The sequence below is a fragment of the Neovison vison genome, chromosome 8, assembly GCF_020171115.1.
Source record: "Neovison vison isolate M4711 chromosome 8, ASM_NN_V1, whole genome shotgun sequence".
Classification (NCBI taxonomy): Eukaryota; Metazoa; Chordata; class Mammalia; order Carnivora; family Mustelidae; genus Neogale; species Neogale vison.
The window spans coordinates 119,408,962-119,436,429 of NC_058098.1; the positions used below are offsets into that span (position 1 = coordinate 119,408,962).

Sequence of the window (27,468 nt, forward strand, 5' to 3'; positions counted from 1 at the left end):
AAGCCATCTGCTCTCCTGAGTCCCTGCTTGGCCTATGCTCCCCACCACCACCCCGCCCGCCCCCCGCCCCCGCTCCCTATCCTGGCAGAGTCCCTCATTGCATTATCAACATTTGTATAAATGCCTCACTTCCCCCACTCGCTCTTTCAGAGCCAGAATTGATTTGATCCATCTAGAATTATCCCTGCTACACAGATGGCATTTACTAAGTATTTTTGAATAGGTCAGAAAATGAATCTCTGTCTTTACCTTAGGGCCTTTCCTACAGGAGTATCTCAGTGTCTTCTGAGTAAAAAAAAGGATGGATGGATGGATGGATGGGTTGGTGGATGGGTGGATGGGTGGATGGTTGGATAGAAGGTTGGATGGAAGGATGGATGGATGGATGGATGGGTTGGTGGATGGGTGAATGGAAAGATGGATGGATGAGTGGATGGATGGATGGGTGGATCGTTGGTTGGAAGGATGGATGGATGGAAGGATGGATGGATGGATGGATGGATGCACAAATGAAAGAATAAAGGATTGACAATGGACAGAATCAGTTAACCTCTCCTAGGGAAATCAAAGCAAGCCTATTCTCCCCACATAGCTTTGCTGATTCGACTACCTAATGTAGGCTCTAGGAACAGAGGGGACCGGTGGAAGTGGGGTGACACAGGGCGACCTCTTACCACTCTGCCAGCTGAGACCTGGGCCCTCCCATGACTCGCCATGTCCTCTGCATCCTGTACACAGCTAGACTTTGGTCATGAATTAACTCTAAGGCACCAGGGGCACGATTTGCTGGGGCAGGGGTGAAGGGTGTTGCTCTTCTGATCTGATGGTTTCTGTGTATTCTGCTGTATTACCATGAGTCCTAACGACAAACGCATGGCCCCAAAGGAGTCATGTGGGGGAAGGAGCCATAGTCATGTGCGGGAAGGAGCCTATGTGCCCATAGGACAGTGGAGTCTCTAGGGATTCTTGCCTGTGAAACCACCATGTGGGTCCTTGCTTTCTACACTAAATGTTTCCCAGGCAGAGGCACGATCTGCCCCGAAGCAGATACCTCTTACAGGCTCCCGAAGCCTGTAAGAGGTCAGGAGGATGAGGCAGCAAGAGCCGGAGGGACAGCCCCAGGGAAAGTGTCCCTCCGTTGTTCCCTCCCCGGTGGAGGAGCCTCAGGCACCACTTCCTCCTTCTTGAGAGACGGGAGAAGTGCCACCACACATTCCTGTGCCTTGCAGATCGCTCCAGGCTGGAGTCTCGGAGGGAGGGAAGAGAGGCAGGGACAAGTGGGGCAGGAAGGTGTGCAGGTGTCCGAGTGGTGGTGGGAGAGGGGACCAAAGGACACCCCTTTCTTCTAAAGAGACAGCAACTTCATCTCCCTGCTCTCTCGTTCATCTCAGGGAATGGCACAGAGCTCAGAAGTGGTCCCTCTTGCTGGGCTTAGCACTCAGCTCAGGGGACGTGAGACCTCTTTGCCTTGGTCTTCCCTTGCCCTTCATTTCACGAGAAAGTGAACCCTGTGGGTGCAGAAGGGAGCCCAGAGGTTTGGGGACCCTCTCCATTTGGGAGTGGTAGGAAGTGGTGGTTCCATGAGGTCAGCCTGGAGAGCTCCTGGCCCTGGAGGCATCAGGCCAAGGGGATGCTGGGTATGGACGCTGGCTGCGGGCAGCCCGATCCTCTGCCAAAAATGCCACCAAGAACCCCGAGTAAGAGCCCACCTCCCTTGGCCTCCTTCGGAATGACGCTCAGTGGCCAAGCAGGTACCAAAGGATAAATGTGCTGTATTACCATGAGTCCTAACTACAAACGCACTGCAGTAGTAAGCACATGAGAGATACATAGAATTTTCTCTATATAGTCTGAACATAGATACAAAATAAGTTATACTTGTTTCTATTTTCCATCACAGTAGGAGTAGAGCATACAAAGTGATTGGTTCAGTGGCCACAAAGCAAGCCAAGGGAGAGACCGCGAAGGAGGGCGTGGGGCACTGAGGATGGTGGGGGTGTGCCAAGGACGCGGCTGAGTCGCCAGGGCTCCGGCCGGGAACCAGACCTCAGACCCCTCACGTTAGGCTTCTGAGCATTCGCACGAGGCCCACGTGATGAGGGCTGGTGGCCGCATTCAAGCTGGGACCATCCCGGCGCAAGCAGCCTCCCGCAGGCCAGCCCACCCTCCTGCCGGCGCTGTCAGACTTCTGTGATTTTAGGAACATGGGCTGCATAGCCAGACGGCACAGTTTGCTTCTGGGATGTGACAGATGGCCAGACCGACGGCCCACGGAGTGCTGGCTGGCCCTCCTCCTTCAGCAACCTGCCCCGGGAGGCTGTGGTGTGCCCAGCTTGCTCGGCTTGTCCTTGTGGCTGGGCAGCGGCTAGCAATGCTGGGATCCTGCGAGCGTCCCCGCAGCAGAAGAAAGGGTCTGAGTCCTCTCTCTGTATGTGTGACCTCTGTAACTTTGGGAAGGTCACCTCAAATCCTGAGTCTCAAGCTCCTTATCTGCGAAGTGTGTGTGTGTGTGTGGGTGATATTTCCCTCCTAGGGGGTGGTGAGGGCCGAGGGGGATAATGGATGTGAGGTGCCTCCCACAGCTCCTGGCACACGGGAGGGGGCGGACCAACGGCAGGAGAGTCTGAGCATCCAAACATCAGGGCTGGGCAGAAAACACATGAACCTCACAAAAATCTGTGGAACAAAGCCACTTTGACTGGCTTTGCGTTGAGGATTTCAGGCAATTTTTTTTTGCCTTCTTTCCTGCCAATTTGTTCTCTTTTCTCTCTGGGTCTGGGACTCTTTGACATGACGTAGGGGTAGGGGTCAAGGACTGGTCTGCGCTGGCAGACAGAGTTGAACCTGGGGAAGCGCAGAGCTCAGGGCCCTGTCTCTTCAAGTCCAGACCTGGCCAAGGATGCTTCCTTCCACAATCCCTCCACCCCTCCAACAGCAGCCCCTTCCCTCGCATCTCTCAGCCTTGGAGCATTGCTTCCCACTGGGAAGCCAAAGAGGGGGAGACAGTACCCGAAACAATGCAGTGCCTAGTAAGCGAGAAGCATTTTCCATCTGCTCCAAGCCTGGAGGCAGGTGGGCCCCCTGTGGGTGAGCAAACTGCCTCTGTGGGAGAAAGCAGGTCTCCGGGTGGTGGGAGATGGGAGGGAAAGACAGATGGAGACCTGGGCTTGAGCCTGAGGCCCTGGAAGCGCTCTTGTGCTTCTACCAATGCCAAGAACTTGGAGATGTGTCCAAAGCCCAGCCTGGAAGCCTGGGGGTCCCTGCCCCTCTCTCAGCTGCAGTGCAGTTCTCAAGATCTGTGTGTGCAAGTGTGTCCGTGTGTGTGTCCGTGTGTGTGTGTGTGTGTGTGTGTGTGTCTGTGTGTGTCTCCTGCCCTCCTATCTCCTCCAGCCCCTGCCTGCTCTGAACCTCCTCCGCCCATCACTCGGCCACTTTCCTCTTGGACGGGGGCAGCAGGTGGGCGGGCAGCTCGTTGGGCAGCTCATGCCCCTCCAGCTTGACCTTGATGAGGTGGTTGGCCAGTGCAAACTCCTCGTCGTCCAGCATGCCGTCCTTGTCAATGTCAGCCAGCTTCCAGATCTTGCCCAGCACGCTGTTGGGCAGCTTGGAACGCACCATCTCTTTCTTGGCGTTGGCCCCTGTGATCTTGCCGTCCACTGGCGACAGGGTGTAGAAGATCTCGTCGTACATGGGCTTGTCCCTGGCCACCACCCACTCGGCGTCATCGATGCCCTCCCCGGCGCCCTCCCCGTAGCCGTGCCCGAAGGGGCCGTGCAGGGTGCCCTCGAATGCTCCGCCCTTCACCATCTGGATGGGCCGCTGCGTCTCCTCCTGCCGCACGAGCACCATGAGCTGGGCAATGTCGTGGGCCAGCATGTCGTCCACCACCTCCAGCAACTTGCTTTTCAGGGGCTGGAATTTGCTAAAGTCCTGGGCCTGCAGCTGGTCCTGGGGGGGAGAGAGAAAAGAAAGTGGAGATAGAACACGAGGGAAGGAGAGCTTTCTCCTTGCTGGGCATGCTGCCTTCTGCAAATGCTGGAATGTTCCCAGCCCTGGAGGCTAAAAAAGCCAATCACAAAATAATAAAATAACTGAAAGATGTGAGAGAGGAGGAGAGAAAAACAGCACATTGGCTCCGGGTGGAATTTTTGCAGGAGAGAACAGGTGCAGGGGCTGGGGAGGAAAAGGAAATTGAACCAATACCGGTTGCTCCATTTAGCTGGATTCCCTTTAATGCTCTGGAAGATCATTAAATGTCTCTTTCGCTAGTTCTGGCTACTGAAGGGCTGTTCCTGAATGCTTTGGCCTCTGAGCCCGGGGTGTGTACCTCTTTCTGGGGCTGTTCCTAAGTGCCCTGCATGTGTCTCTTGGGGGATTTTGCTCCGCGGGGCCTCCCAGGGAGGAACATCATATTCTGTCCCCATTCAGGGAAGGAAAGACCGAGGCAGAGGCAAGTGAACACCAGTCATAATAAAAGCCACAGCTCATCCCCAGACCAGTGATTCTTAACTCAGGATGCTCATCAGAATTATGTGGAGAGAGTTGTCGACTATTGGCTTCTCCCCTGGGGGTCCGGACACGGTGGGCGCAGGCAGGCATGCAGATTCTGTAAGAGCTCCCCTCCCTGCGTCCCCCGACAGCCACTCCACATGGCAAAAGAAATGGGTTCCCCTTTGCACGTCTCTGCGATTTTGAGAGATCCCAGATTTGGAACACCCAGCTCCCTGGCCTTTTCAGTCACAAGGTGAGAGCTCTCTGCTCCAGCCTTGGGTCTGGCCACAGCATCTCAGGACACTGGGTACAGTGGATGCCTCAGGGACAAGCACATCGAGTTCACTGCAGAAAAATTCAGAAAACACCCACAGCTACATTTCAAGAGTGAGTGTTAGCTTGTGCATTTCTCGCCTCCCTTCCAAGGCAGGGCTGAACCTGGGAGGGGAGTGGGGGCTGGGGGGGGGGTGTGCTTTCCTCCTGCCCTTGGGGCATAACCTCCCAAGGTCCCTGGCACCTCTCCCAGCCTGTCCACAGCTAGGGGTATTTGGTGGGCTGCCAAACAGGTATCCTAATATCTTCCAGGGCGTGTGGTGGGTACCCCCATCACCCCACACATATGCCCCGCCAGGATGGCTGTTTATGTGACTGGCTCAGAGTCCCTAACAACAGATCCTAACACGGGACTTGCAAACACATGAGAAAGTGAAATCATTTATAATGTGAAAGGATTTCTCCCATTAGAAGTGGGGTCATATGGGTCCTTTCGAATGTTTTCTTTCCCCAGTGCTGGCTTGCAGATCAGGACGCTCTCAACAGAAGGAGGGACCAGAAGTGGGAAGTATTCCAAGCCACAGCTGAGTGGCAAACCTGAATTATGTTAAAGTGATTCTGAAATCAGTAACTGGCTCCCTAGTAGGTGGTTACAGGAATGAACGGATACACGAACAAAGGCGTACTTTGAACGTCTATTTTTTTCTCTCTCTCTTTTAGCCCATAAGAAACTAAAAATGCCTACTTGTGACTCCACTGACGTTCTGAACCTCCGGTCTTAAACTGAGAAACAAGCTCCCAAGTCCAGGATCCAAATCAGCAACAGGAGCACAATCAATCTTACTACGACACCTGTTGCTATTTTTAAAAAATGCCCTACTTCTTAGAAACCTTTTATTTTCAAATAATGATAGAACCATGAGATGTTGCAAAAATTGTGCATACAGAGAGGTCCCTGGTGTTCACTAGCCAGCTTCCCCCAGTGGTGACCCCTCACCAAATTGGACCCTGCCTTTTGAGCGCATATTCTGTGCCAACCTCTGTGCTAAGCACCTTGCAAATATTATCTCACGGAAGCTCATAACATCTAAGAAGGTGGGTACTTCTGGAGTCTCAGGCTACAGAAGAAGAGTCAGAGGTTCAGAGAGGATCCAGTTGGTATAGTCTGGTGGTTTCCTGCTTGGACTGTGGGGACAGCTTCTGGCTCTTCTATTAGCACTTGAATGAGCACCACTCTCAGAAAACTGCCAGCTGTTAATTACAAAGGTTAATTACCTTTTAAACCTTAGTTTGCTCGTCTGTAAAAGAGGATGAAAAGGTCTTCCTCAAAGGACTTGTATTGGAAAATAACATGAGAAAGCGGGTGTTATGGCCTCTGGCCCAAGACAGAGGCCCAGGGTGTACCCTGAGGATGGCAAGACACTGTGCAGACTTCTGTTTCCCCATGGCTTGTATCTCACCTTGCTCCCAAGTTGGGGCTCAGGGGTAAATGTAAACACTTGAGGGTCTAGAGAACCCATGTCAGGTGACATGTCATTTTTGCATGGAATGATGGGGACTTCAAGCCTGTGGTGGCTGTGATGGGGGGCGGTTTGTACACTGGAGGTATCAGGCCCCAAACATCATGGATGCCCCTGTCTCACTGGGAGCACTGGGGCTCCGAGTTCTCTCCGGGCCCGGATAGGACACCTGCTGGCCAGTGGCAGTCCAGCAGGGAGGGCAGAGCTGGGGCCATCTTCTTGCCTTCGGATTCTGGGTCAGCTTCCTTCTGGAGCCTCCAAGGCTGGCCTTCTCCATTGTCGGGCTGCTCGGCCAGCTCGCATGACATTGTCCCTTGTCCTAGAGCCCCTGAACCCTAGTTACCTGCATCCTCTTGAGGTTGGGAAAGTCCCCAGGTGAGATCTGGTGCTCCCGCTCGATGCGGCCATAAATCTCAGCCAGGTTGTTCACCAGCTCCTTCTTCTTATTCTCCTTCCCGAACACTGACGGCATCTCCTTCTTCAGGGAGCTGATGATGTACGCGTGAACCTGAGACACAGGGGCGGAGAGAAACCTTTGGATCCAGGCCTTCCCTCCGGGGGTGCCTCCCACCCATCTCTTCCTGTGGATCTCTCCTGCTGCTGCTACTTCTACTTCTGTCTCACCGCCTCGCCCGCCCCTATGGCCTCCACCCTGAAGCTGTTTTCCTAGATCCCAAGGTAAGGGCGAGATTACGGGGAGGTTAAAGTCAAGGCAGTACTAGGTAGGCACGGGAACACGGCTGATGGGGCTGGTGACAAGGAAGATGACCCCAACTAACATTTCCAGAGCTCTCTGAGATGCCAGACACTGCGAAGGGGGCTGCTACGTTCCCTTTTTAACTTTATCCTCCTACCCTATCACAGCAGAGCTGCAGAGATAGGCACAGAGACACCTCGCCAGGGCTGGGATCACAGCTGGAAAACCGTGGAGGTGGGCTCCAATCTGGCCGCCTGGCACCCGGACCTGTGACCTAACCAATAGGCCATCCCGCCCCCGGCTGCCCGAGTGAGGACAGCCAGTGCCCTCGACACAAGGGCTCTAGATGGTTGTCAGGAGGGCAGGTGATAGCTCAGGGCTGCGGGCGGCGGCCCCCTGCTCTTGGCGCTGACCCTCCCCCCGCCAACCCGCGCGTTTCCCTGGCCACAGCCTCACCTTGGCCAGCCTGGCTCTCTTGATGAGGTCGTTGAGCTTGCGTAGGGCGGCATTTCGGGGCAGACTCTGAATATCTCTGAACAGGTCCTGCTCTTCGGCCTCGAAGAGCTTCCGGTTGTCAGGGATGAGGAGCGGGTGGGACCAGAAGGAGCCGATGTAGACTCGGATCACCTCCGGGGTGTTCACGATCTTGCCCAGGGACCACATGAGGGCCCCGTAGACCCGCATTAGCTGCTGGGTCTCGATCTGGTCCGCCTTGTTCAGCACCACGCGCATCTTGTCCTCGTGGTTCTTGAGGGCCTTGATGACCTCGGAGAACTCGTCCGAGATGTCCAGCTTGTGGGCATCGAAGAGCAGGATGATGCGGTCCACCCGCTCGGCGAACCACTCGAGGACAGCCGCGAAGTCGTACCCTGTGGCAGAGGGACGGTCAGGAGGGGGTGCCTCGGGACACAGGGAGGGGTTCGGGCAGAGGCAGCCAGCACCGCTGACACAACATGGGCTTGGGAGTCAGAGCTGGGTTCCGATCCCTGCGCCTCCACAGGCTCACTGACCTTGAACATGTTACTCCGTGTCTCTGAGCCAGCATTGCCCTTGCCTGAAAGCTGGCAGAGTAAGAGCGCCTAATGCATGGATTTCCAAGAGTCGATACACTCAGAGCCCAGCACGTAGTTGCTGTTAACACGATTACCCCATGTAGTCGTCTTATTCGGGCAGAGGGGCCCTCACCATTCAGGGATGGGGCTCAGGAAAGTGCCTCGGGGCCAGTCTCTGCCCAGCAACAATGGAGGGGCTTGGTCAGTGCCAGGGAGGGACTGTGGCACGGTGACTCAGCCAAGACCATCCTGCTTGTCGGAGGCAGCCCTGGGGGCATGGTACTGCTCTCCAACCCCAAGTTCAGAGCTTGCTCTGGTTGGCAAGACATTGACATCACAGCCTCATTCCCCTCCTCCCCACAGCACCCTATAAGAGAGGTAGAGTGAAGAGTCGTGAATGGGGCCGTGTGGGGGGAGGGGGCAGAACCACGGTCAGAGCTCCTGTCTCCCCACCCCGGGTCAGGTCCTCTTACCACCCCTCCATGGGCTCAGGAAAGCAAAGGGGCCAGAGAGGCTGTGGAGAAAAGAAGCTCCTCCCCAACCCCAACTCTCTCCAATCCCCGATGGCACCAGCCATGCAAGAAAGGGCTCAGCAGTGAGGGCTTGAGGGGGAGTAGGGGCAAGGCTGATGGGGTGGGGGCGGGGCGAGAGCAGCACCAGGTCCGTGTCACCAGAAGAGGACAGCCTCCAGCCCATTTCTGACCCCTTGGCTGGGTGAGGTGCCCCTCGGTGTTCTCAGGATGTGCTCTGAAGGGGTCGCCTGAGAGCAGTGGCCTGGGAAGCCCACTTCTAGTTTCTGCTCGGCCATGAACTTGCTCTGTGTTCTTGGGCAAACAGACTTCATCTCTGGTCCCTGGACTCTTTGCCTGTCAAAGCAGGGTGGTTGGACTGGAAGATCTCTGAGCTTCCCTTCTTGCTTTGAAGACTAGAGATGGAGGGCGGAGAGCACAGCAGGATGGATGTTGGGGACACACAAGGAAGCCCTCGCAGGACAGGGAGAAAGGAGGCTGGGGGCCTCTGACTTCAACACCTCGGGGTGCCTGTGTGAAGTCCGCTCCTGCCTGAGGTCCAGTGGACAACTCCGGGAAGCTTTTCTGGGATTTTATAAGCACAGAGACTTCCTATTCATCTTCCTGCTTTTGTGAGTTCTGTGTGCTCTGACAGGTGCTGTCGAAGTGCCAAGTCAGCAATGCCAGGCGCCTTCTCCCCCCGTTTGGCTGTGAGGGCCCTGAGGATGGAGCAGGGAGGTCGTGGCCTTCCTCTGAAGCTTGGCCTCCTGTGCCCAGCTGGTTAGAACCTAGCAGCCTCCAGCACGGGTCACTGTGTCTGGGACTGGGCTTATACACAACCAGGAATGGGAGCGTCTGAAAGGCACGGACTGGAAAAGGGCATGGGACTAGGTGGCTCATTTACTTTCTGTGTGGCCTTCGCAAATGTGAACCTCGGCTTTCTCAGCTGTACAGTGGGGATACTAACACCCAACCAATAAAGGATCTGTGGTAGAGCCATGGCGATAGGATCTAAGAGAGGAGGGAGAGCCTGGGTCAGTCTGGGGGCTCTGCCCTCACTTCCAGGGCAACAGGCTCCCTTCCCCCAGGTGGTCGCTGGAATGGCTCAGAGACCCCCCAGCGGGAACCCCTCAGCACCTGCAGCAGTACAAGGGCTCCTGATGTAGGAACTAGCAGGTGGAGGGAGACTGCAGCCCCAAGAGACTGAGCGGCGAAGCGAGTTACTGGAAGCCCGGGGCTTTCGGGTAGCCAGTCTGCGGGCTCCCAGAGATCCCGTCTGCAGGCATCAGGCCCAGAGACCAGGCAGGCTGCGGGATCTGAGGCTCTCCCTACTCACCCCCAGGCTCCAGAGGACTGGAAAGAAGCATTTCTAAGCAATGCCAGGCAGGAGGAAATCAATGAGCGGAACACAAGAAGCCAGGCCACTCCTTGATCACCCCCCAGCTTCCTGCAGCGTGCAGGGTGATGCAGGGGAGCTGACAGCACGTTTCTTTGTAGTTCCAGCCATACTGTCCATCTGAGCCTCCTCAGAGCCTGCACGCAGGAGGTACACAGCGTGCACATGTCTTACAGGGCAGGGAGGGGACAGAGAGCTTAGGGGCCAGCCAAGCTCCCATGGGTGGGGCTGGAACCTCGACCCTTGCCTCCTGTCCACACTCCCTTCTCAGGCAGAGCCGTGTGTGAGGCTAGAGCCCAGATGCTGGAGCATGTGAAAGGTCCCATCTCACCCCAAAAGCTCTCTCTGGAGATTTAAAGACATCTTAGCAAAAGAGAGATAAGAGTGCATCGATTTTCAAAGTGTGGGAAGAGTTCAGATGGCTGGGGGAGCAGATCATACTGCGTGCCTCCTAGACGTAACGCTGAAAGCGGCCTGACAGACGCATCGTGGGCCTCCGAGGACCACAAGGCTGCCGGCCAGCCCTCGTGACGGGTGTTAGGACCCCGTTGTTCCCGCTGCTCTGGCACGTGGTGCCCACACAGCCATAGGTGGGCAGCACAGAGTTAGGGCCCAGGCGTCCCTAAGTGTGGGTCCCACTCCGATGAGAGTCCCAGGATGGGCCAGGGACATGAGGCTGCAAGGACCAGCCCAGACCCTCCAAGCACCACCCCCCAGGGGAACTGTAGGTGAGGGTCTGCCCCTATTCCACTCCCTGCACTCTTCTTGGGCAGGAGATGATAATGTGCTACAAAGCCGGTACACTGGGAATCAGGACACCTGAGTTCCCATCCCAGCTTTACGGCCTGGGCATGGTTTTTACTGCTGTGGCCCCACTGAGCTCGCCTGTAAGGGAAGGGGCTCCCGTGGAGGGATGTGAGCACATGCCCAAGGGGTGGCTTTCCTAGGGTGGGGCCTGTGGGGATTTCCAGCCAAGAAGCAGCCAGGAAATATGGTTCCCAAGTATGCGGACACTCAGGCTTCCGGAGCCCTCCCACTTTTGCTGCATCCTTGTTTCTTCCCAGTAATGAGCCTGGGGCTGGGCACACCCTGTCCCTTCCAGGAACTGGCTGCCTGCCCCTGTGCTGCCCCTCCCAGTGCATCTTCATCCAGAGACACGTGCTGGCCTGGGACGTCCTGGACTCAGGTTCCCGGATGTCCCCTGCTTCCTCTCTTCCCCTAGAACCCCCTCGGACAGGCCTGGGTAGAGAGGTCACACCCTCTCTAGGACCACACTTTTTCCAGCTCTAGCCCAAGGCTTGGGGGCTCCTTCTCATGAAGCCTGACCCCAGGGGAGGCCTTGGGAGCAGCTCACTTTCCGGCATGTGGCACCCTGGGGTGCCCATGCACCCAGATTTGATAACACTGCCCCTTTTTCCTGGTGAGCCACAGCACTGTGCCTGGCATGAAACTCAGCCGATGGAGAGAGGGCTGGATTTCAGGCTCTGCACGCCTTTCCACCTGGTGATCTCACACAGAGCCCAGTGGCCAGACACCCCCTGGGGCCCTGCCCTGTCCAAGCTGGCTAGAAGTGGGGAAGAAGCACCAAATCCATGGTGCAGCCAAACTCAGAGCACGGAGGGCCCCAGGCAAGAGGCCATACAGAGAGCGTTTGGTTCTGCGCGTTCCCTTGTGTGTGTGTGGTGGGGGGCGGCATGTGGAGGAAGGTATGGGCGTGTGTAGATAAGAAGGTATATGTGTGTATAGGCAGAAATTGGAACTGCCAGGTCCTCTGGCCAAAGGTGAGTGAGGATGGGAGAGGCTCTGCACACTGGAAACTTTCCTGATACCTGTTGGTGTCTGATGCCTTCCATTCTCAGTCTCCTTGGAGTGCGGGGGTTGGGGGGAGGGAGCACTGCCCCAGGCTGGAGATACGGTGCAGGTGCCCAGCTCCCAGCCCTGGTTTTCATCACAGACGGCTCTTGCCTGCAGCTGCATTTATAGTATGAACTTTGGAAGACAGAGAATAAACTGGCTTATGTAACCATTCATGGGCCCATCACTTCTAGAGGTCTGTGTGGGGTAGGAAGGGATAGGAAGGACAGGCAAGAAAACCAAGCACCCCATTTTCCAAGGGCAGCCCCTGAGGTCCAAAGATGAAAGAAGGAGAGAAGATACAAGAATAGGAAAAGAATAGAATGGGACAGGAGCTGAGGAGGGCAAAGTCCCTGGAAGCAGTGCTGCCACACACAGCTGCACAGGCTGTGCACTGTACAAGTGCATGGGAGGCCATTCACATTGATCACCCTGCCATTATGCAAAAGGCAACCCTGGCTGGCAGATAAAGGGGAAAGAAGGGAGCTCACTGTGATCCAGGCTCAGATCTGATGTCTGTGTTTCCATTACCATCTGTAAATCTCACAGTCATGGGATGCGTACCATCATCCCTTGTTACACAAGGGGACATAGGCTCAGAAAGAAAATGTGACCTATTGGGACCCATCTAAAACCTGGGGCTGCGAACTCACAGTCCAGTGCTCTTAGAGGCCCTAGAGGCCAGAGTGCTCTCTGGACCCAGCTGTCAGGCTTCAGGGCCTTGCAGAATGCCTCCCCCTTGCCCCCAGGTGGTTCATATTGAGAAGCTGTGGCTCTCCTGAGGCTTCCTCAAGGAGACCCAGGCTGCCAAGTGTGAAACAGTAAAGCTCCTTTAGCTCTAAACCAGGGGGAGCCCAGATGAACCTGGGGCAGTGGTGGCGAGGGGCTGGTAAGGAGGGAGGGAGTGTTTAGGGAAACACATAGAAGCCGGACAGAGAGCCATCCAAGCCTCCCCTCCACAGGGTTAGGACCAAGCACCACGATGCTCATGGAGGCTGGAAGGAGAGGGCAGGCGGGCCTCTCTTTCCAGGGCCGTGGGTTTTCTGTCTCTAGACCAGCTCTTCCTCAGCCCCCGCACCACCAGACAGCCCAGAGGTGGGGAGCCCAAGCCCAGGCTCCCCAGACTCCCTCCATCAATTTGTTGCTGATTACATGGTGTGTTAACACAGGCCCCTCCTGATTGGCTGCCTTCTTTACCCCCTTGCCCCAGGTGTCCCCTCCTGAATGAAATGGGAGGTGGGAGAGGCAGAGCTTTCCTACTGGGTTCTGGCCCATCCTGCCTCCCTCCTGCTGTGAATCACATCCTGGGCACAGGCTCTGTCTTTCCTGCAGGACAGAACAGAGTCCTCAGGCCCCAGAGCGGGCCGTAGACCCGAGAGGGCCTCTCCCACCGTCTCCCTATCTATCTGCTGCCAGGCCTGGCTGCGCCCACTCACACAGCCGTGTTGCGTCCCAACAGGGCCGAGCTGGGTGCTGCCACTCCAGAGAGCTGCTCACTCGGGGAGGAAGCTGGGGCAGCCAGCAGGGGTGCTCACGGTGGCCCAGTTCTGACACCACAGGCCTGTCCCCAGGCCAGCATGGGGGGCGCTTGGGCCTCCTTGGTACCAGCCCCTGGCCTGTTGCCCGTGAGGCAGGGGGCTCTCCTCCCTGGGGCCCAGGAGCCTGGGCTTCAGCGGGTGCCTGTCCATGCGGGCCACACCCTTGGAGGAGGGGCTTCCGGGCCCCAACACGATGGCCCAGACATGCCACAGGACAGATCTGGGTTGGCTGCAGAGCACAGGGGGCCAAGGGACATGCGGGAGGCAGCCGTCACTTAAGGCCACTGCCCAGAGAACCCTGCCAGTCCCAAGCCCTTCCTTCCCGGAGGCTGCCTTCTGAGTGCAGACTTGGCTCCAGCTCAGCTCCTGGCTCCAGGACTGGGGTGGGCGTAGCTTCATCTGCTCTGCTTGCCAGAGACCCAGAGAGGGCAGGGGGCTACCCAGGGCACACAGCAGGCTGTGGCCCGAGAGGCTCAAGTCAGGAGCCAGGTGTTGACTTGAGTTTTGGATGGCATCATAGACACTGGAGCTAGATAAGACCAGTGATGACGGTCTGTTTACTCATGTTTACTGAGCACTTGCTATGTGCCAGGCAGAGCTTGCTATCTGCCTCTATTATTTCTTTTCATCCTCAAACAACCCTACAAGGTAGATAAAATCATTTCCCCTTGTTTTACGGATACATCATTGAAGTCAAGAACCCTGCTCAAGCTCACTCAGTGAGGACATGACGGAGGCAGGCTTAGCTCGCTGGCCGTCTGGCGCCAGCGGTCCATCTCCTTGCTGCCCTGCCCAGGGACCTCTCTGGTGAGCAGTCGCCCCTTATCCATCTGGAGAGCACAGCCTTCAAAGTGCTGTTGCATACCCCGCTCCCCACTCTCACACCCCGGAGCATACTCCCATCCCCACGTTCCTGGGCAGGCATTCGCCCTCCCTGCAGATGGCAAGCTCCCCAGCCTGGGGACTGTCAGAACTGCAAGAAGCCAACCAGGGTCTGGCCCACAGTTGTGCCTCTTGGAGAATAAATACACCCACTGAGGTAAGGCAGATGCTGATGTCTCCTTTTCCAGGTGAGAAGACGGAAGCCAGCTGTCTCCTGAGCGACAGTGGACCCAAACTCTCCTCCGGCCCCCTGCCTAGGACTGTTCCACCCAGCACAAGAGGCAGTGCCTGCTCATCAAGGTACAGCAAGGACCTGGGCTGGGGGTGGGGTGGTCTATCTCATAGGCTGGAGGCAAGAGAACATACCAGAAAGAACACAGCACAGGGCCACAGCCGATCCTAGCAGGAGCCTCGCTTACCTCGGCTGATCCTCTGCTTCTCCCCCGAGAGGATGCCCGGAGTGTCGATGACGCTGATGCTCTCCAGCACCGGGTTGGGCAGCTGGGCACACACAAACCTGCACGGGGCGAGAGCAAGCCCACGCTGTCCACTCGTTGGCTCTCACACACCCTCCCTCGTCCCAGCCCCGGGATGGAGGTTCAGAAGCCTGCTGCCTTCCAGTGTAGACGCCCAGGCTCTGGGCCAGACTCAGCCCCAGCACCAGGCCCAGGACCTTTGCGGAAGCTCCCTGGGTGACCCTGGGGCAGCCGAGGTCCTCCGAGGTCCTCCACTTGTAAACCCCTGCTGTGAGGGACGCTACCACGTCCAAACCTCGGTCTCCGCCCCCAAGGAGCCCAGCCTGGTGGGGAGAGGAGGTGTGTGCACGGGCAACCAGGATATGAGGTTAAATGGGACCAGCACCCTGAGGGAGGTCAGTGAAGGGCTCGGGAAATCCAAGGTGGAGAGATGGCTTTTGGGGACGGCTTCCTGGAGGAGGAGGCAGGGAGCTGGCCTTGATGAATGGTTCATGCCACCCAGGAACATTTATCTGGGCTTCCAGATGCCCTGTGGTCAAGATAGCGGTCGAGTCTCATTAAAGGAGACATTTCTAGGGTTACATCCTAAAGTCTCAAAATACAAACTGGTAAACCTAAGTTAGGTCCTTCTAAATTCAAGCCTTCTCTCTTAGATGCCATTTTTGGTGAATAAGGTATCTTATTCTCTCAGGAGGTACGCTGGGCCTCCACTGCCCAGCGAGGTGGCAGCAGAGACGCAAGGGAGGGGAGGGGGCCAGTGACACACAGAGGAAGGCATCAGGGAAGGCTGCCCAGAGGAGTGGCCAGGGTGGGGCTGGGTGGGGACGCAGGGCCCCTCAAGCCTCCTCGTGAGGGCCTTGAGAGATTCGGATTTTATACTGAGGCCAATAGAAACCCATTTAGGCGGAGGAACATTTTAAACAAAAGAGTGACTCAGTCGGATAGGATGGTTGTCAGCGAGCCCAGTTTGGTCCGTCATGTGTTGGGGGGGGGCATGCCCCATGTCCGGCCTGGACTAGGTAATGGGATGGGAAAGTCCATGACAAAGCCTCTGTCTTATCGAGGCCCGTGGCTCCCATTATTCCTGAGGCCCAGCCTCTTTCTAGTCCTTAGGCTCTATGGCCCATTCAAGTATTCTGTGGAAAATTCCTCATTTTGCTGAAACTGGCGTGACCTGGGTTTTGGACACTTGGTGACCAGGTGGTGGGTGCACGGGGCTGGGGTCTGGGTCAGGGGCTGTGGTTGAAGTTTCCCCCAGGCTGAGCTCCTGGAGTGACAGGGGGAGGGGGCTGAGGGAGGGCCCCACCCAGGGGGACACCTAGTCACGGGAGCCATAGAGAAAAGGGGACAGAGCAAGCTGGAGAGGGCCTGGCCAGGGAGGCAGGAGGAGGGCCAGGGAGCTGAGAGGGAACAGGGCTCTAAAGGTACTGACAGCAAAGAGAGGGGACGTAAGGAAAAGGTGGAAAGTACCCGCTGCTCATCACCGAGAGGTCCGGTGACCTTCACGGGGCATCTGTGATGAGGAACAGGGAGAAGTGAGGAGGTGATGTCTGGAAACTTGGCTGTGGAGGGAAGTGAAAAGGAGTAAGAGCTAGTAGGATCCGCCACGTGGGGCCTGAGGGTTGGGGGGGAGAGGCTGTCAAGAGGAAACACTCCCACGTGAAGGGGAGGGGCAGGGGCAGGGGCAGGTGTCGCTGTCACAAAGAGAAGGAATCCCCAAGGGAACGTCCCTGAGTGGCCGGCCCCGCAGCACCAGTGGGGACGGGAGGGGAAAGAGAGAATGCAGCTCTCCGCAGAAGGGGCGGGTGACCTCAGCGCATGCACAGATGAAAACCCAACTCAGGGGCTCCAGGGATCCTGGCTTCCGTTTTCTCTAGAATAGGCGGCAAGGGCGTTTGCTGAAGAAGGAAGCTAAGGTGGTTGGAGCGTGCTTGCAAGGGGACCTCTGGGCAGCTGGAGATGGGAGCCAGATGTCCGGGTGTGGCTACCATGGAGCTCCGCCCCGCCCCGCCCTGCCCCGCCCCCTCCTACCAGCGGACCCGCCCACGCCCGTCTAAACACCTGTCTGCTCAGCCCCTGTGCTCCCAGACAATAGCCCGAGCCTCACAGCGCTGGGGGTTCTGCTCCCAGGGCTCCTGCAGCAAGCCATTTTCTTTCCTTCCTCTCTGCTTGTTTTTTTTTTTCCCCCCTCCCAGTTTTCTCTGCCTGAAACCTCCCCTTTCCCCCACCTTCTCAGCCTCATTTCACTCATCATTGAACACCCATGTCCAATGCCAACTTTTCCATAGAGGCCTCATCAGTCCTCTTGCCTTGGAGAAGGATATTTCTCTTACCCTATTTCACAGATGGGAGAAGTGAGGCATGGAGACATTAGATAATCAAAGATCCACGGTGCTCTGTGGTAGGACTTTGACCCAGGACCACCTGATGCCAGAGCCCATCATCTTTGCCTTTACTCTAAATACCTCCTATTAGAGAAAGTCGTTCACACTGTTTAGGTGAAATGCCCATGCAAGCTTGTGGTGTGGCTCCATCTAGCACAAGGGGATCGGGGGCAGCCTGCGTTCTGGTGAAGCAGAGTAATAACGAGGTGCCACGCACTCCCTGCAGCTTTCATCCCTCAAACTGACCCAATGACCCTGGTGTCTGCAGGCGTGCATTCGTCCCAGGGGAGGAGAGGTGACCTGTCCGAGGTCACACAGTGAGTTTAGTAGGAGAGGCTGTGCTCAAACTCAAGCCACCTTCAGCCCTGGGTTCTTTCCACCCAGTGAGGACAATGTCCAGAAATAGAGAGGAAGCTTCCTCTACTTCCTTCCGGTTGGATGCAAATTCCCTCTGTAGTACAGCTGATCCCTGATCAACGAGGGGGTGAGGGGCATCCATCCCCCATCCCACCCCACACAGCGGAATATTCGTGTATAAATGGACCCACACAGTTCGCACCTGTGTTGTTGAGCTGTCAGTTGGATAGACAAGAGCTGGGAATGACACAGTACAGCCCTCTCTGCTTTACTGGAGGGAAGTGCAGTTACAGGGCTGTGATTTAACCGGTGTACCCTTCCCAGCTTCACAATCACGAGGAATTGGCCCAGATTCCTGCATCCCTAATCAGTGGTGACCCACTCAGTTACATTCCCAGCAAGAAAAGGGGCAATCAAGAGACTCTGGATATGAAGAAGGCAGTGAACCTCCCAACACCTCCTCTCTTCCTTCTCAAACTCCAAACAGAAGAGAGTGTTTTCGGAGCACACACCTGTTCAAGAATGCGTTGCCAAAGGCGTTCAGCTTCCTGAAAGGTTTCTTAGGATCCACCACCAGGGCATTCCCAGGGACGATCCCCTCCACCTGTCCGTGCATCACAGCGATGAAGGAGTCAGTGGTTGGCTCGGGCCCAATCCTCATGCCGGGGAAGTCCTGTTCCAGGAGGTACCTGGCGGAAGGGAGCGCAGTCATCAGGCAGGGTTCTGTTTGCAAAGCAAAGCCACGCGGGCAGGCGGCCATGCGAGTCACGGCAGAGGGGCAGAGGGACAGCCGTGACATTTCACAGCAGTGTCAGATTTCCAGGGATGGGGAATCCAAAGACCTTTGTGAAAGAAGTGAGATATGAGCTGAACTTAAAATACCTAATCTGTGCTTCTTGGTCTTTATCCTTCTCCCTCCCTGAATCAGTCACTGGGGGGCAGGGAGAAGCAGGATTTGGGCTCAGCAACAAAGCACGGATTGAGACTGAATTCTGCACAGAGTACAGCAGACTTGACAACGGCAGGTCGCCTGCTCAAGTACCTGCATGAACACAAGGTTAGAGTGAGACCATCCAGAGATGCTGCTGGCTTGCCTTAGGTCTGTATTTCTTTATCTGGTTAGTCAGCCATTTAATATAAAATACAGAAACAGCTCCCACATCATATGGGGTGAAGGGCACACCGTGAAAAGTCAGTCTCCTTCCATCTAAGACTGTGGGTCCCACCTCCAGCATCAGAACCAGGCTGTGAGCTGGGGTGGCAGGTGCCTCTCTCTGCTCTTCTCCAGGACTCAGCAAGGAGAGCCTGAGGCCACAGCTCCTCTCCACAGCCCCTTTTAGAAGTTTGCTTTTAGAGCAAACAGGGTGAGCCGGAGAACGGAGAGAAGGAAAGTGAAAGCCTCCAGGCCCAGTGGTCCTCAGTCCTGGTGGTGCACAGGAGCTACCATGCACCTTCGGCTAATGGTACCCAGCTCCCCGCCCCGCCAACCCGAGGCCCCGCTCTGCTGGCTAGGGGAGAGCGGGGAGGACTGGCCACTGGTCCTTTCTAGGAAATTCTTCGCTGATTCTAAGGTACAGCCTGGGTTGACAACCTGCTCTAGACCAACCTTCCCATTTCACTGATAAAATCACGGACAGTAGCATTTCCACCGGCCAGACATTACACTACTCACTAGGAGAATATTATCTTCTTCAGGCTTCACAGTGGCGCTATGCACAGGTACTGAGGAAACCGAAGGGTAGTAGGGTTATGTGGCTTTCTCCAAGTTCAACAGCTAGTAGGGCAGTGGGTACCCAAATCCCCATCCGTCTAACCCCAAGTCCTTGGCCCTTCAGCGGTCTTCTGTCTTGACAGTGAGTGGATTGAAGTCCCGCTGGTCAGGACAGAGCTGGGACTGGAGGCCACGACTCCAGGGCCTGAGCTCTCTGCCTGCCTTCTGCTTCCCCAGAATGGGCCTTGGGGCTCCAGCCCTGCTCTGCCTGAAAGGTAGGGAGCTGGGGAGACCTGAGGGGGTTTCTTACAGCTCAGCGATGTCCTGCTTGTGCTTCAGAAAGTGTTCTGAGCCCTTCGTCTACTGGGAGGCACAGGGAAGCCACAGTGGGGTTGATATGGGCTCCCTCCCCAAGGAGCCGGCAGAGGGGCTGCTGCCCAGGACGTCCCTCCTACCGCACTGGAGGGTGTGTAGTGGCCCTGGGAAGCCCATCTTCCTCTAGGATGGCCCGCTAATCCAGGAATGAGGGCAGGATTTTTCTCCCCTCAGTGAACCACTCTGAAAGCTGGCACTTGGATTGTGAGGAGAATAAAGGACAGCACGTCTGGCTTTCTCAAACACGCTTCCTTCAGGGCCTCCGTGAAGGGGTAGGGAATCTCAGTGGCCTGGGGCTAGTGACCTTTTTCTCTAACCATGAGGGATATGCCCTTCAGGAGGGAACCTCACCGCCTTCCTCCACGATGTGGGAGATTACAGTTCTGATTTCTTAAGCACCTGCCATGGGCCAGGCGCTGTTCTAGACTTTCCAGGGATTATCTCATTTCATCTTTGTATGTCAGATGTGAGCACTATGATCCTTCTCATCCAATGGGTCTAATAAGAAGACCCACCTCATAGGGTGTTCCAGGGGTCCAGTTACAGACCTTAGCACTGAAACCAGTACCAGCCCCAAGATGACCAGTCACTGTAAAAAGGAGGAGACAGAGGACAACGAATGTGCCCCAAGGCATGCAGTCGGTGAAAAGCAGAGCAGGGATTCGAACCACAGCGCTTAGACCTGAGAATTCACACTCTGAACCACTACATCCACTGTCTTCTTTCCTGCCTCGGGTCCCTGGACCAGGATAAGGGAAAGGGCTGAGCCCCCCAGGGGACCAGAAGGAGGAGTGGGACAGGAAAGCCACAGAGGAGTATGGTTTGGCAGGAGGCTGGCCGGGGGCCAGGCCTTGGGGGAAAGATGGGCTTCAGTGCCCACAGACCCAGGGATGTACTCATCTCCATAAACACCCACCGCTGGGGTCCACAGCTCAGTCTCCAGGAGGGGGCTGCGGCACACAGAAGCGGTTGCTATGGGGGACCAGAGCAGGCCCGGGGCCGCTGGCTCTGCAAGGCCCCTCCTGGAACCTGCAGCTGCCTCATGAGATCACAGCTGTGCTCGGGAAGCCCCATCCATTGCTGGCTGGGGTGGCGGTGGGGGGCGCACCTGTCCTGCCAGTGCTTGGGTGAGAGCCTTTGCAGGGTCCCCTGGCAGAGTGTGTGGCAAGTGTGAATTCTGAGCCTGGAGCAGGGTGCTGGGTGTTATCAAAGGCCTTGGGGACAGCTGACATACAGACGGGTAGAAAGAAACAGGCCTGAGACAGCCTCAGGAATGCCCAGCCTGCAGAGGGCCAAACTCAGTGACGAAATATCTTCCTGACACGGGCGCCTCCGATGCCGGCCCCGGGAGAGACGCGGTGTACCAGCAGATGAACAAAGGGGGACGCTTCCTGGCACAATAGGGGCCACTTTCCAGGACGTTCTGCGGGCACAGCCTCAGGCGGCCAAGCGAGCCTCTTGGCTAAACCCACGTGACCCGCAATTTGCTGACCACACATGGGTCTGGAGAAACACAGACTCCAACAAAGCCCCCAGCAGGTCCAGGGACACAGCCAGGCCGGGCAGAGAACCCCGGGCTTGGTGAATTCTCAGGGACATTTGGGTAGGGCTTGCAACACCGAAGGCCCCCTTATCAAAGCCACCACTGTGTCCAGAAAGGAAAAAGCCATTGAGGGATCTCATGGCTGCTTCTCGACGGGGAGTGACACAGACCGCCTCTGTTGCCAGGCAAAAACATTCCCACAGCAGGGTAAAAAAAGAAAAGTTAATTCAAGCCTGGGTGGGAACAGCTGAGACGGGGACACACGAGAATGTGGAGGGACGGGCGGGCTGAGCACCCGCTGTGTGGCAGGTGTCCCTCCGGGCCCTTCCCCCGAATTCCGTCACTTCACCAGTCCCAGAAGCGCCAGGGGACGGCGGCATTTCTCTCCCCGCAGCAGCTGAGCAAACGGACACAGAGGCCGCCCAGCTCTGCGGCCAAAGAACAATATTCAGAGGGCCTAAGACTGGAAAAGATGTTGGTCCGCGCCCCCGGCCCCCCCACCCCAGGCCGTCCAAAGCAAAATTAATAAATACTCCACCCTAATATAGGTGTCAGGAAGCCCCACGCGTTTCTGGCTTTTCCATGATGACAATTTTTTTTCACATCTTATAAAACAAATTATTTTCTAACATTTTCCTCATTTTTCGGTGTCCTCCTTGGCTGGCAATCTCGGCACGCGGCCTGCATTACTGGCGGCCTAAGCACCCAGGGGAAAGGTGTGGGGCCAAGAATCGGAAGCCCTTCGTTCTCCAAAGTCTCCACGTCCCCAGCAGCGGGGCCAGACCTCAGGCTGCGGCTCTCGCTCTGCATTTCTTTAGACCCTAAAGGCACGGGTCACTTTCCGCTCTGTTACAGGTATTTGTGTTGTACGCCTGTATCTTTGGTCTCTCCAAGCCTGGGGTTCTTAGCTTTGAAACAGGGTCAGAACTATGATACTGGGGTATCTGGGGGGCTCAGTGCAACTGTTGATTTCAGCTCAGGTCATGATCTCAGGGTCTTAGGATTGAGCCTGCCTTGAGCTCCCCGCTCACTGGGGGTAGGGGGGCGTCTGCCTGAGATTCCCTCTCCCTCTCCCTCTGTCCCTTCCCCTGTGTGCGTGTGCGCTCTCTCTCTCTCTCTCTCTCAAGTACATAAAATCTTAAAAACCAAAATAATACTTGCCCTGTTGGGTAATACTTGTCTCAGGAGATTTTAGGGACACCAGGAAGCACCCCATAATCACAAAGTGAGATAGGAGATGGGAAACCCTCGAAGGCCATGCTGAGGATTGAATTGGCTCTGTGCTCCACAGAACAGCCACTACTGTCCCTGGCACCCAGCAGCCTCTGCCACGGGACAAAGAGACCCCAGCACAGAGGAGACCCGCAGCCAGGCTGCCAAGCCCCCCACTAGCCTCCCTTTCCTGCCCCCACCCTGCGACAGGCCACCCACCCAGTCTACCACTGACCCAGCACTGCCCACTGTTCCCCCTTCCCACTCCTCTTCCAGCCCTTGGTGGTAAAGGCAAGATTCTGGCCTCCCTCACATCCCTCCCCTTTCCTTCCCCCCAACTGCGGTGGGGCTGGATAAGAACTTTCCCGGCCCTGCAGTCTGCTTAGAGAATCAGCTAGAAGGAGAAGAGTGAATGATGAAGCCCCAAGTGCCATGCCCGTGCTACTCTGCTACTGTCCCTTCCTAATCAGGAGAGAGACCCTACAAGGTGGTTGCAGATCACCACACATCAGAGAGGCGTGTGATCAGCTGCAACTTCCGGACGAGGCCTCTTGGCCGGTACTATAGAGCCTAGACTCTGCTAAGCCAGCCTGGGTTCTTTCCATGGCCTTTCTCCACTGTCAGTGGGAGTGGGATGGAGGCCTTTCTCCAGAGGTGCCCTCCTGCCAGTAAATGCTTCTCCTGATGGCCTCCAGAGACCTGACGTTCAGGCAGATCTGAAGCCAGACCTGAGGCAGGTGGACCCGTTCCTCCAGCCCAGGGCCATCTGCTCCCTTGAGTAACATTCAGGTCTTGTAAGAGGTGGGCAGGGTCCCCCACGCCGGGACCAGCAGACCACAGCCCTGACCGGAGAAGGGCATCTACTGACCTCGGCAGGAAGACAGGAGTGAGGCATGACTGTGGCTGGCACGGCGGACCCTGCAGAGGTCAGCGGGTCTACCTGGAACAGTGGCCCCTTTCCCTAGTCCTTTGGCTTCCTAGAGGGTCACTCTTCCGTGGCAGAGATGCTGTGATGCCGGGGAGGAGGCCTCGGCAGGGGGGGCGCGTGGGGTTGTGAGGAAAGAAGGCGCAACCCAGCCAAATGCTGACTCACCTTTGTGGGAGGATGCAAAAAGCTTCCTGAAGAAGTGCAGGAGGTCCAAAGGGCCTGCTGAGGGCTCCCCCCCACCCCCACCTCAGCCCGTGCTCACACTTTAGAATCTGAGTTCCATTGTAGAAGGGCCTCGGGTCCTCACGACCAGCCCAGACCTTCCTGTGGAGGCCCAAGCAGCTTCGCTCTGGCAGCCCCAGGCCCCACACTCCATCCCCTGGTTCGGGGGCAAACATGCAAGGGAGGGGGCGGGTGGGCAGGTGGGGAGGTTGGAGGCTGTGGGCCAGTGAGAGGGAGAGTGAAGGGAGGCACAGAGCAGAGGCTGGAGGTAGGCTGCCAGGGCCAGAGGGACACAGAGCTACTGTGTCTGAAGAGGCAGCCTGTGTGGAGGGAGCAGCCACCACAGGCCAATTTATTGTTTATTTTATTACTGTCGGTTGCCGGGCCAGGGAAGTTATTTCAGGCAGAGATTATAGCCCATTAATTAGTTATTAGAAGAATGTTCTTTACTGCATGTTCTTCCTGAGACAAGAAATAGACGCCGTGGCAAGTACATATAACTGAAAGTGTATGGGTACTCAGCGGGCAAAGGGCCAAGGGCCAGGAAATGAAGAGGCAAGTCTTTGTTTCCCAGGGAAAAGTCCCTCACAGGTCCAGGCCCGGGACAGGACAGGAGTTGTGAGAACCACTGCGCTTGAGGCAACCAGCAGGGATGGGAGAGGGCGCTCTAGGCTACCCCAAGGGGGGCCTTCTTCACTCTGGGGAAGGGGCCTTGTATCAGTCCACTCTCTTGGAAAGCAACTCAGAAATAGGATTCTTAACACCCAAATTAAAAAGTAGAAACATTTTAAAAACACAGTGAAATGGTACAACCTTAGGCCCAGTGATTTCACTCCTGGGACTCTCTGAGAAAACAGTCCAGCATGTGGAAAAAATATTATGCATAGAGGTAGGTATTTGGAGTGATTCTCCAATAGCAAAAAAAATTAGAAAGGACCCAAAACATTCAAAAGAAGTGGACTGGTTAACAAATAATTACATGTACCTACAGTGAAGCATCATGTGGTTCTTAAAAATAAGATTACAAAGATTTTTAAAGTCACAGAAAAAATGCTCCTTCTCTAAGTGAGATAAATTAGCATGCAGAATTACTTTATGGCGTGACCTCAATTGTGTTATAAAATAGCTAAAAATACTGGAAGATAAACATATACGTATAAAATATATAAATATCTCTATCTATTTATATGATATTTAAAATGATTTCCCCCGAGTCGTGGGCTTATGGGTGATTTCTTTTTTCTTCTTCCTCAAATTTATTCTCGCCTACATTTTTCAGTGGGGGAAAATAGCTGTTTAGTGGGTTTCAAGAAAAGGAGGAAAATATGTAATTTGGTTTTGGAGGGCTTCCCCATGCTCCAACCCCTCCCACCCTGCTGATGCACTCTCCCTGGAAGGGGAGGGCTTTTGATGCCGGAGCTAAATTCAGTTACTACAGGAGTGGGGAGGGAGAGCTCTTGTACTTGGAGGATAAAAAGCGAGGGATCTGCCTCTCTGGGCCTTCCTGTCTCCCTCAGATAAGGAGTAATCTATCGGTACTTGACTCTGCCACTCTCTTAGACCCAGTAACAGCCAGCATGACTCAGGCAAAGCCAGGAGAGCGTCTCAGGCAAGAGGTACTTAAATCTGTCTGCGGCTCCAGGATCCTGCCCCTGGAGAGACTCGCCTTTCTCCAGCTTCCCTCCCATTCTGTAAACACCTCCTGGGAGCCTCCAGTAGCTCCGACCCCAGACAAGGCCCTGAGGGAGCTAAGGCACAGTTGTAAGCTCTGGTGCTGCTGAAGAAGATCTACATAATGTTCTAGGACTGAGAACCCAGGTGTGTCCAGAGGGTAGGGAGGGCCTGTGCAAGGGCGCGGGCCATCAGTGAATGGCCTGTGCTTCCGGTTGGGGCACAAACCAGGCCAGCTGGAGAACAGGGATTACAAAGGAAACCTTGTACAGAACCTAGGGAATTCAGAAGTGCCTTTGGCAGCGACGGGTGCCTAATGAACTAAGGGAAACGGATTCAATCAGGGCTTCTTGCTCTAAGATTCCATGTATATTTGTGCATTTTTGTGTATATGGACGTGTATTTTTCTAAAGATAGGGCCACAGCTTTTGACAGATTTTCATGATTTTTCGAAGGATATATTAACCTTTTAGATCCATTAGAGCCCTTGTCGTTCTTACAACATAAGGTATCCAAAGCCAGTAGCTCCCCACCCCTCACCGCCCGTCCCTAACTTCTTTGGAAATCACTCAACCCCTCATAGCCGCTGAGTCCAAGGCTGTCCACCCCACAAAGGCAAAACCGATCTGGTGTTCTGTTCAGACATGACATGTTAGCATGACGCAAGCCCTGCTCTCAGGCGGCTTGGGTACAAGCTTGGTGTTAGAGAAAATTAGTATCTAGAAAAATCAGTAACCAGACTGTTAACTTTCCCACTCCCCTTACCAAACAAAGCACAGGGCTTTGCATGTCACAGGTGCTCAGCTCGTCAATATTTGACCAGAATGGAAACAAGATTTGATTTGAATGGAAACAAGAGCACGCTGCACAAAACCTTCTGCCGGAGACGCGCACCACTGATTTTGGGGGGCCACCGCCCCCATTGCCACACTACAGGAGTCTGACTCCACAGAGGGCCATGGAGCACCTGCAGCGGCTTGGCAATGGCTTTGAATGAGGCCAGAGGAAACTGCCTGGCCTTGAGGGTCGTGTGGGACTGAGGACTGGAGAGAGGCCTGTCCTGAAAAGATGGGAAAGATGGTCTTCACTCTGGTGGACGATGTACGGACCTCTCTGAGTGCAGGGTGGGCAAGCTGACCCCTTGAGGATCCCTCTAGCCCTAGGATTCCGTTATTCCCGGGAATAGATGACTCACGCTCAGCACCATGGGCATTTAGCCAAGCATCTCCTCCCATGCTTCTCAGCATCCCAGGTGGGCCTCCTCCTGTTACACGGCTTAGGACAGTCACTTAGCCCCACTCCAGTCATCTCACCTGCCAAGTCAAGGGGCCGGCTGACACAATCCGCCCATGTCCCTTCCACTGCTAAAAGACTAGTTAATGTTATTACTGAGACATTAAGATCAAACAAGGGAGAAGAAAAAAGCATTCTGCTTCTGACACTGCTTCTGTCCAGTCTGTAAGTAGGAGCTCTGGTCAGAGCAGGAAACGGATAAAAAGAAAGACACATGGCACTGCCCTAGTCCACCTCCTTTGCTGCAAAAGCCTCCATGTGAGTGGCTGGGCCTTTGAAAAGGCAAGGGAGGTGGTCCTGGCCATGACCGGCTTGCTCCTAAAAAGCGAGGGTGTGAGGCATCCCCAACCAGTTTCAGGTGCTCTTGTGACCTGGAGCTTTCTCACCGGGCCTCCTGGGCCTCAGTTTCATCATCCATAAAATGGGGAGAATACGGACGGCTCTGAACTTGCACGCTTCGAACGGACCTCTGGAGCCAAGGGCTAAGCCCAGCAGAGAGGCACTAGGTAGGAAGTGGGGGATGGGACCAGCAGTGAGATGGTGGGGTAAGCTTTGGACACACAAACACCAGAATGTCTTCAGCGCCCCCCACGCAAGGCTTCCCGTGTGTCCCCAGGCAGGAGGGGCCACTGGGACTGAACGGAGGCCCTGCGTGCTGGGCGGCGGGGTGGGCTGCCAGGGCCCTGGGCCGGCTCACCTGATGAAGGTGGTCTTCCCAGTGGAGTACTGGCCCACCAGCAGGACCATGGGCTTGTTGTCGAAATCGGCATCCTCCAGGGCGGGCGAGTGAAACTCGTGGAAGCGGTAATGCTCTTCCAGGGGCAGCAGCTTGGTCTTGTAGAGTTTCTTGAGTCCGTCGCTCACCGTCTGGAAGACCTCGGGGTCCTTCCGCCGGCGGTCGTCGGAGCCCAGCCAGCTGAACATCGCGGCCGCCGCTCGCCCCCCGCGCGCAGCCCCGCGGCCCGCGCCCTCGGCTCCCGGGGAGGGGAAGGGGCCCCACAGGGCCGGCCCGCCGCTCCGAGCCGCGCCGCCGCCTCACCCGAGCGCCCGGCTCGGCCGCACCATGGCCGGGCGCGCGGCGCGG

General features: G+C 55.9%; 1 protein-coding gene across 1 annotated transcript; it reads right to left on the reverse strand.

Annotated features, from left to right (window-relative positions):
• Positions 1-1,752: 1,752 nt before the first annotated feature.
• Positions 1,753-27,327, reverse strand: EHD3 (EH domain containing 3). The gene is made up of 6 exons (XM_044261822.1): positions 27,082-27,327; positions 17,942-18,118; positions 14,632-14,729; positions 7,438-7,850; positions 6,628-6,792; positions 1,753-3,948 (listed from the first exon to the last, which is right to left on the reverse strand). Exons 1-6 carry the CDS (start codon positions 27,306-27,308, stop codon positions 3,421-3,423), a joined length of 1,608 nt encoding a protein of 535 aa, XP_044117757.1. The 5' UTR covers positions 27,309-27,327; the 3' UTR covers positions 1,753-3,420.
• Between the last annotated feature and the right edge of the window lie 141 nt (positions 27,328-27,468).

Coding starts and splice junctions, on each gene's coding strand:
- EHD3 (XM_044261822.1), bottom strand. CDS start 27,308: ATGTTCAGCTGGCTGGGCTCCGACGACCGCCGGCGGAAGGACCCCGAG. Junction 14,730..17,941: donor GGCAACGCATTCTTGAACAG/GTGTGTGCTCCG, acceptor CGCCCCGTGCAG/GTTTGTGTGTGCCCAGCTGC. Junction 3,949..6,627: donor CCAACCTCAAGAGGATGCAG/GTAACTAGGGTT, acceptor TCTCCCCCCCAG/GACCAGCTGCAGGCCCAGGA.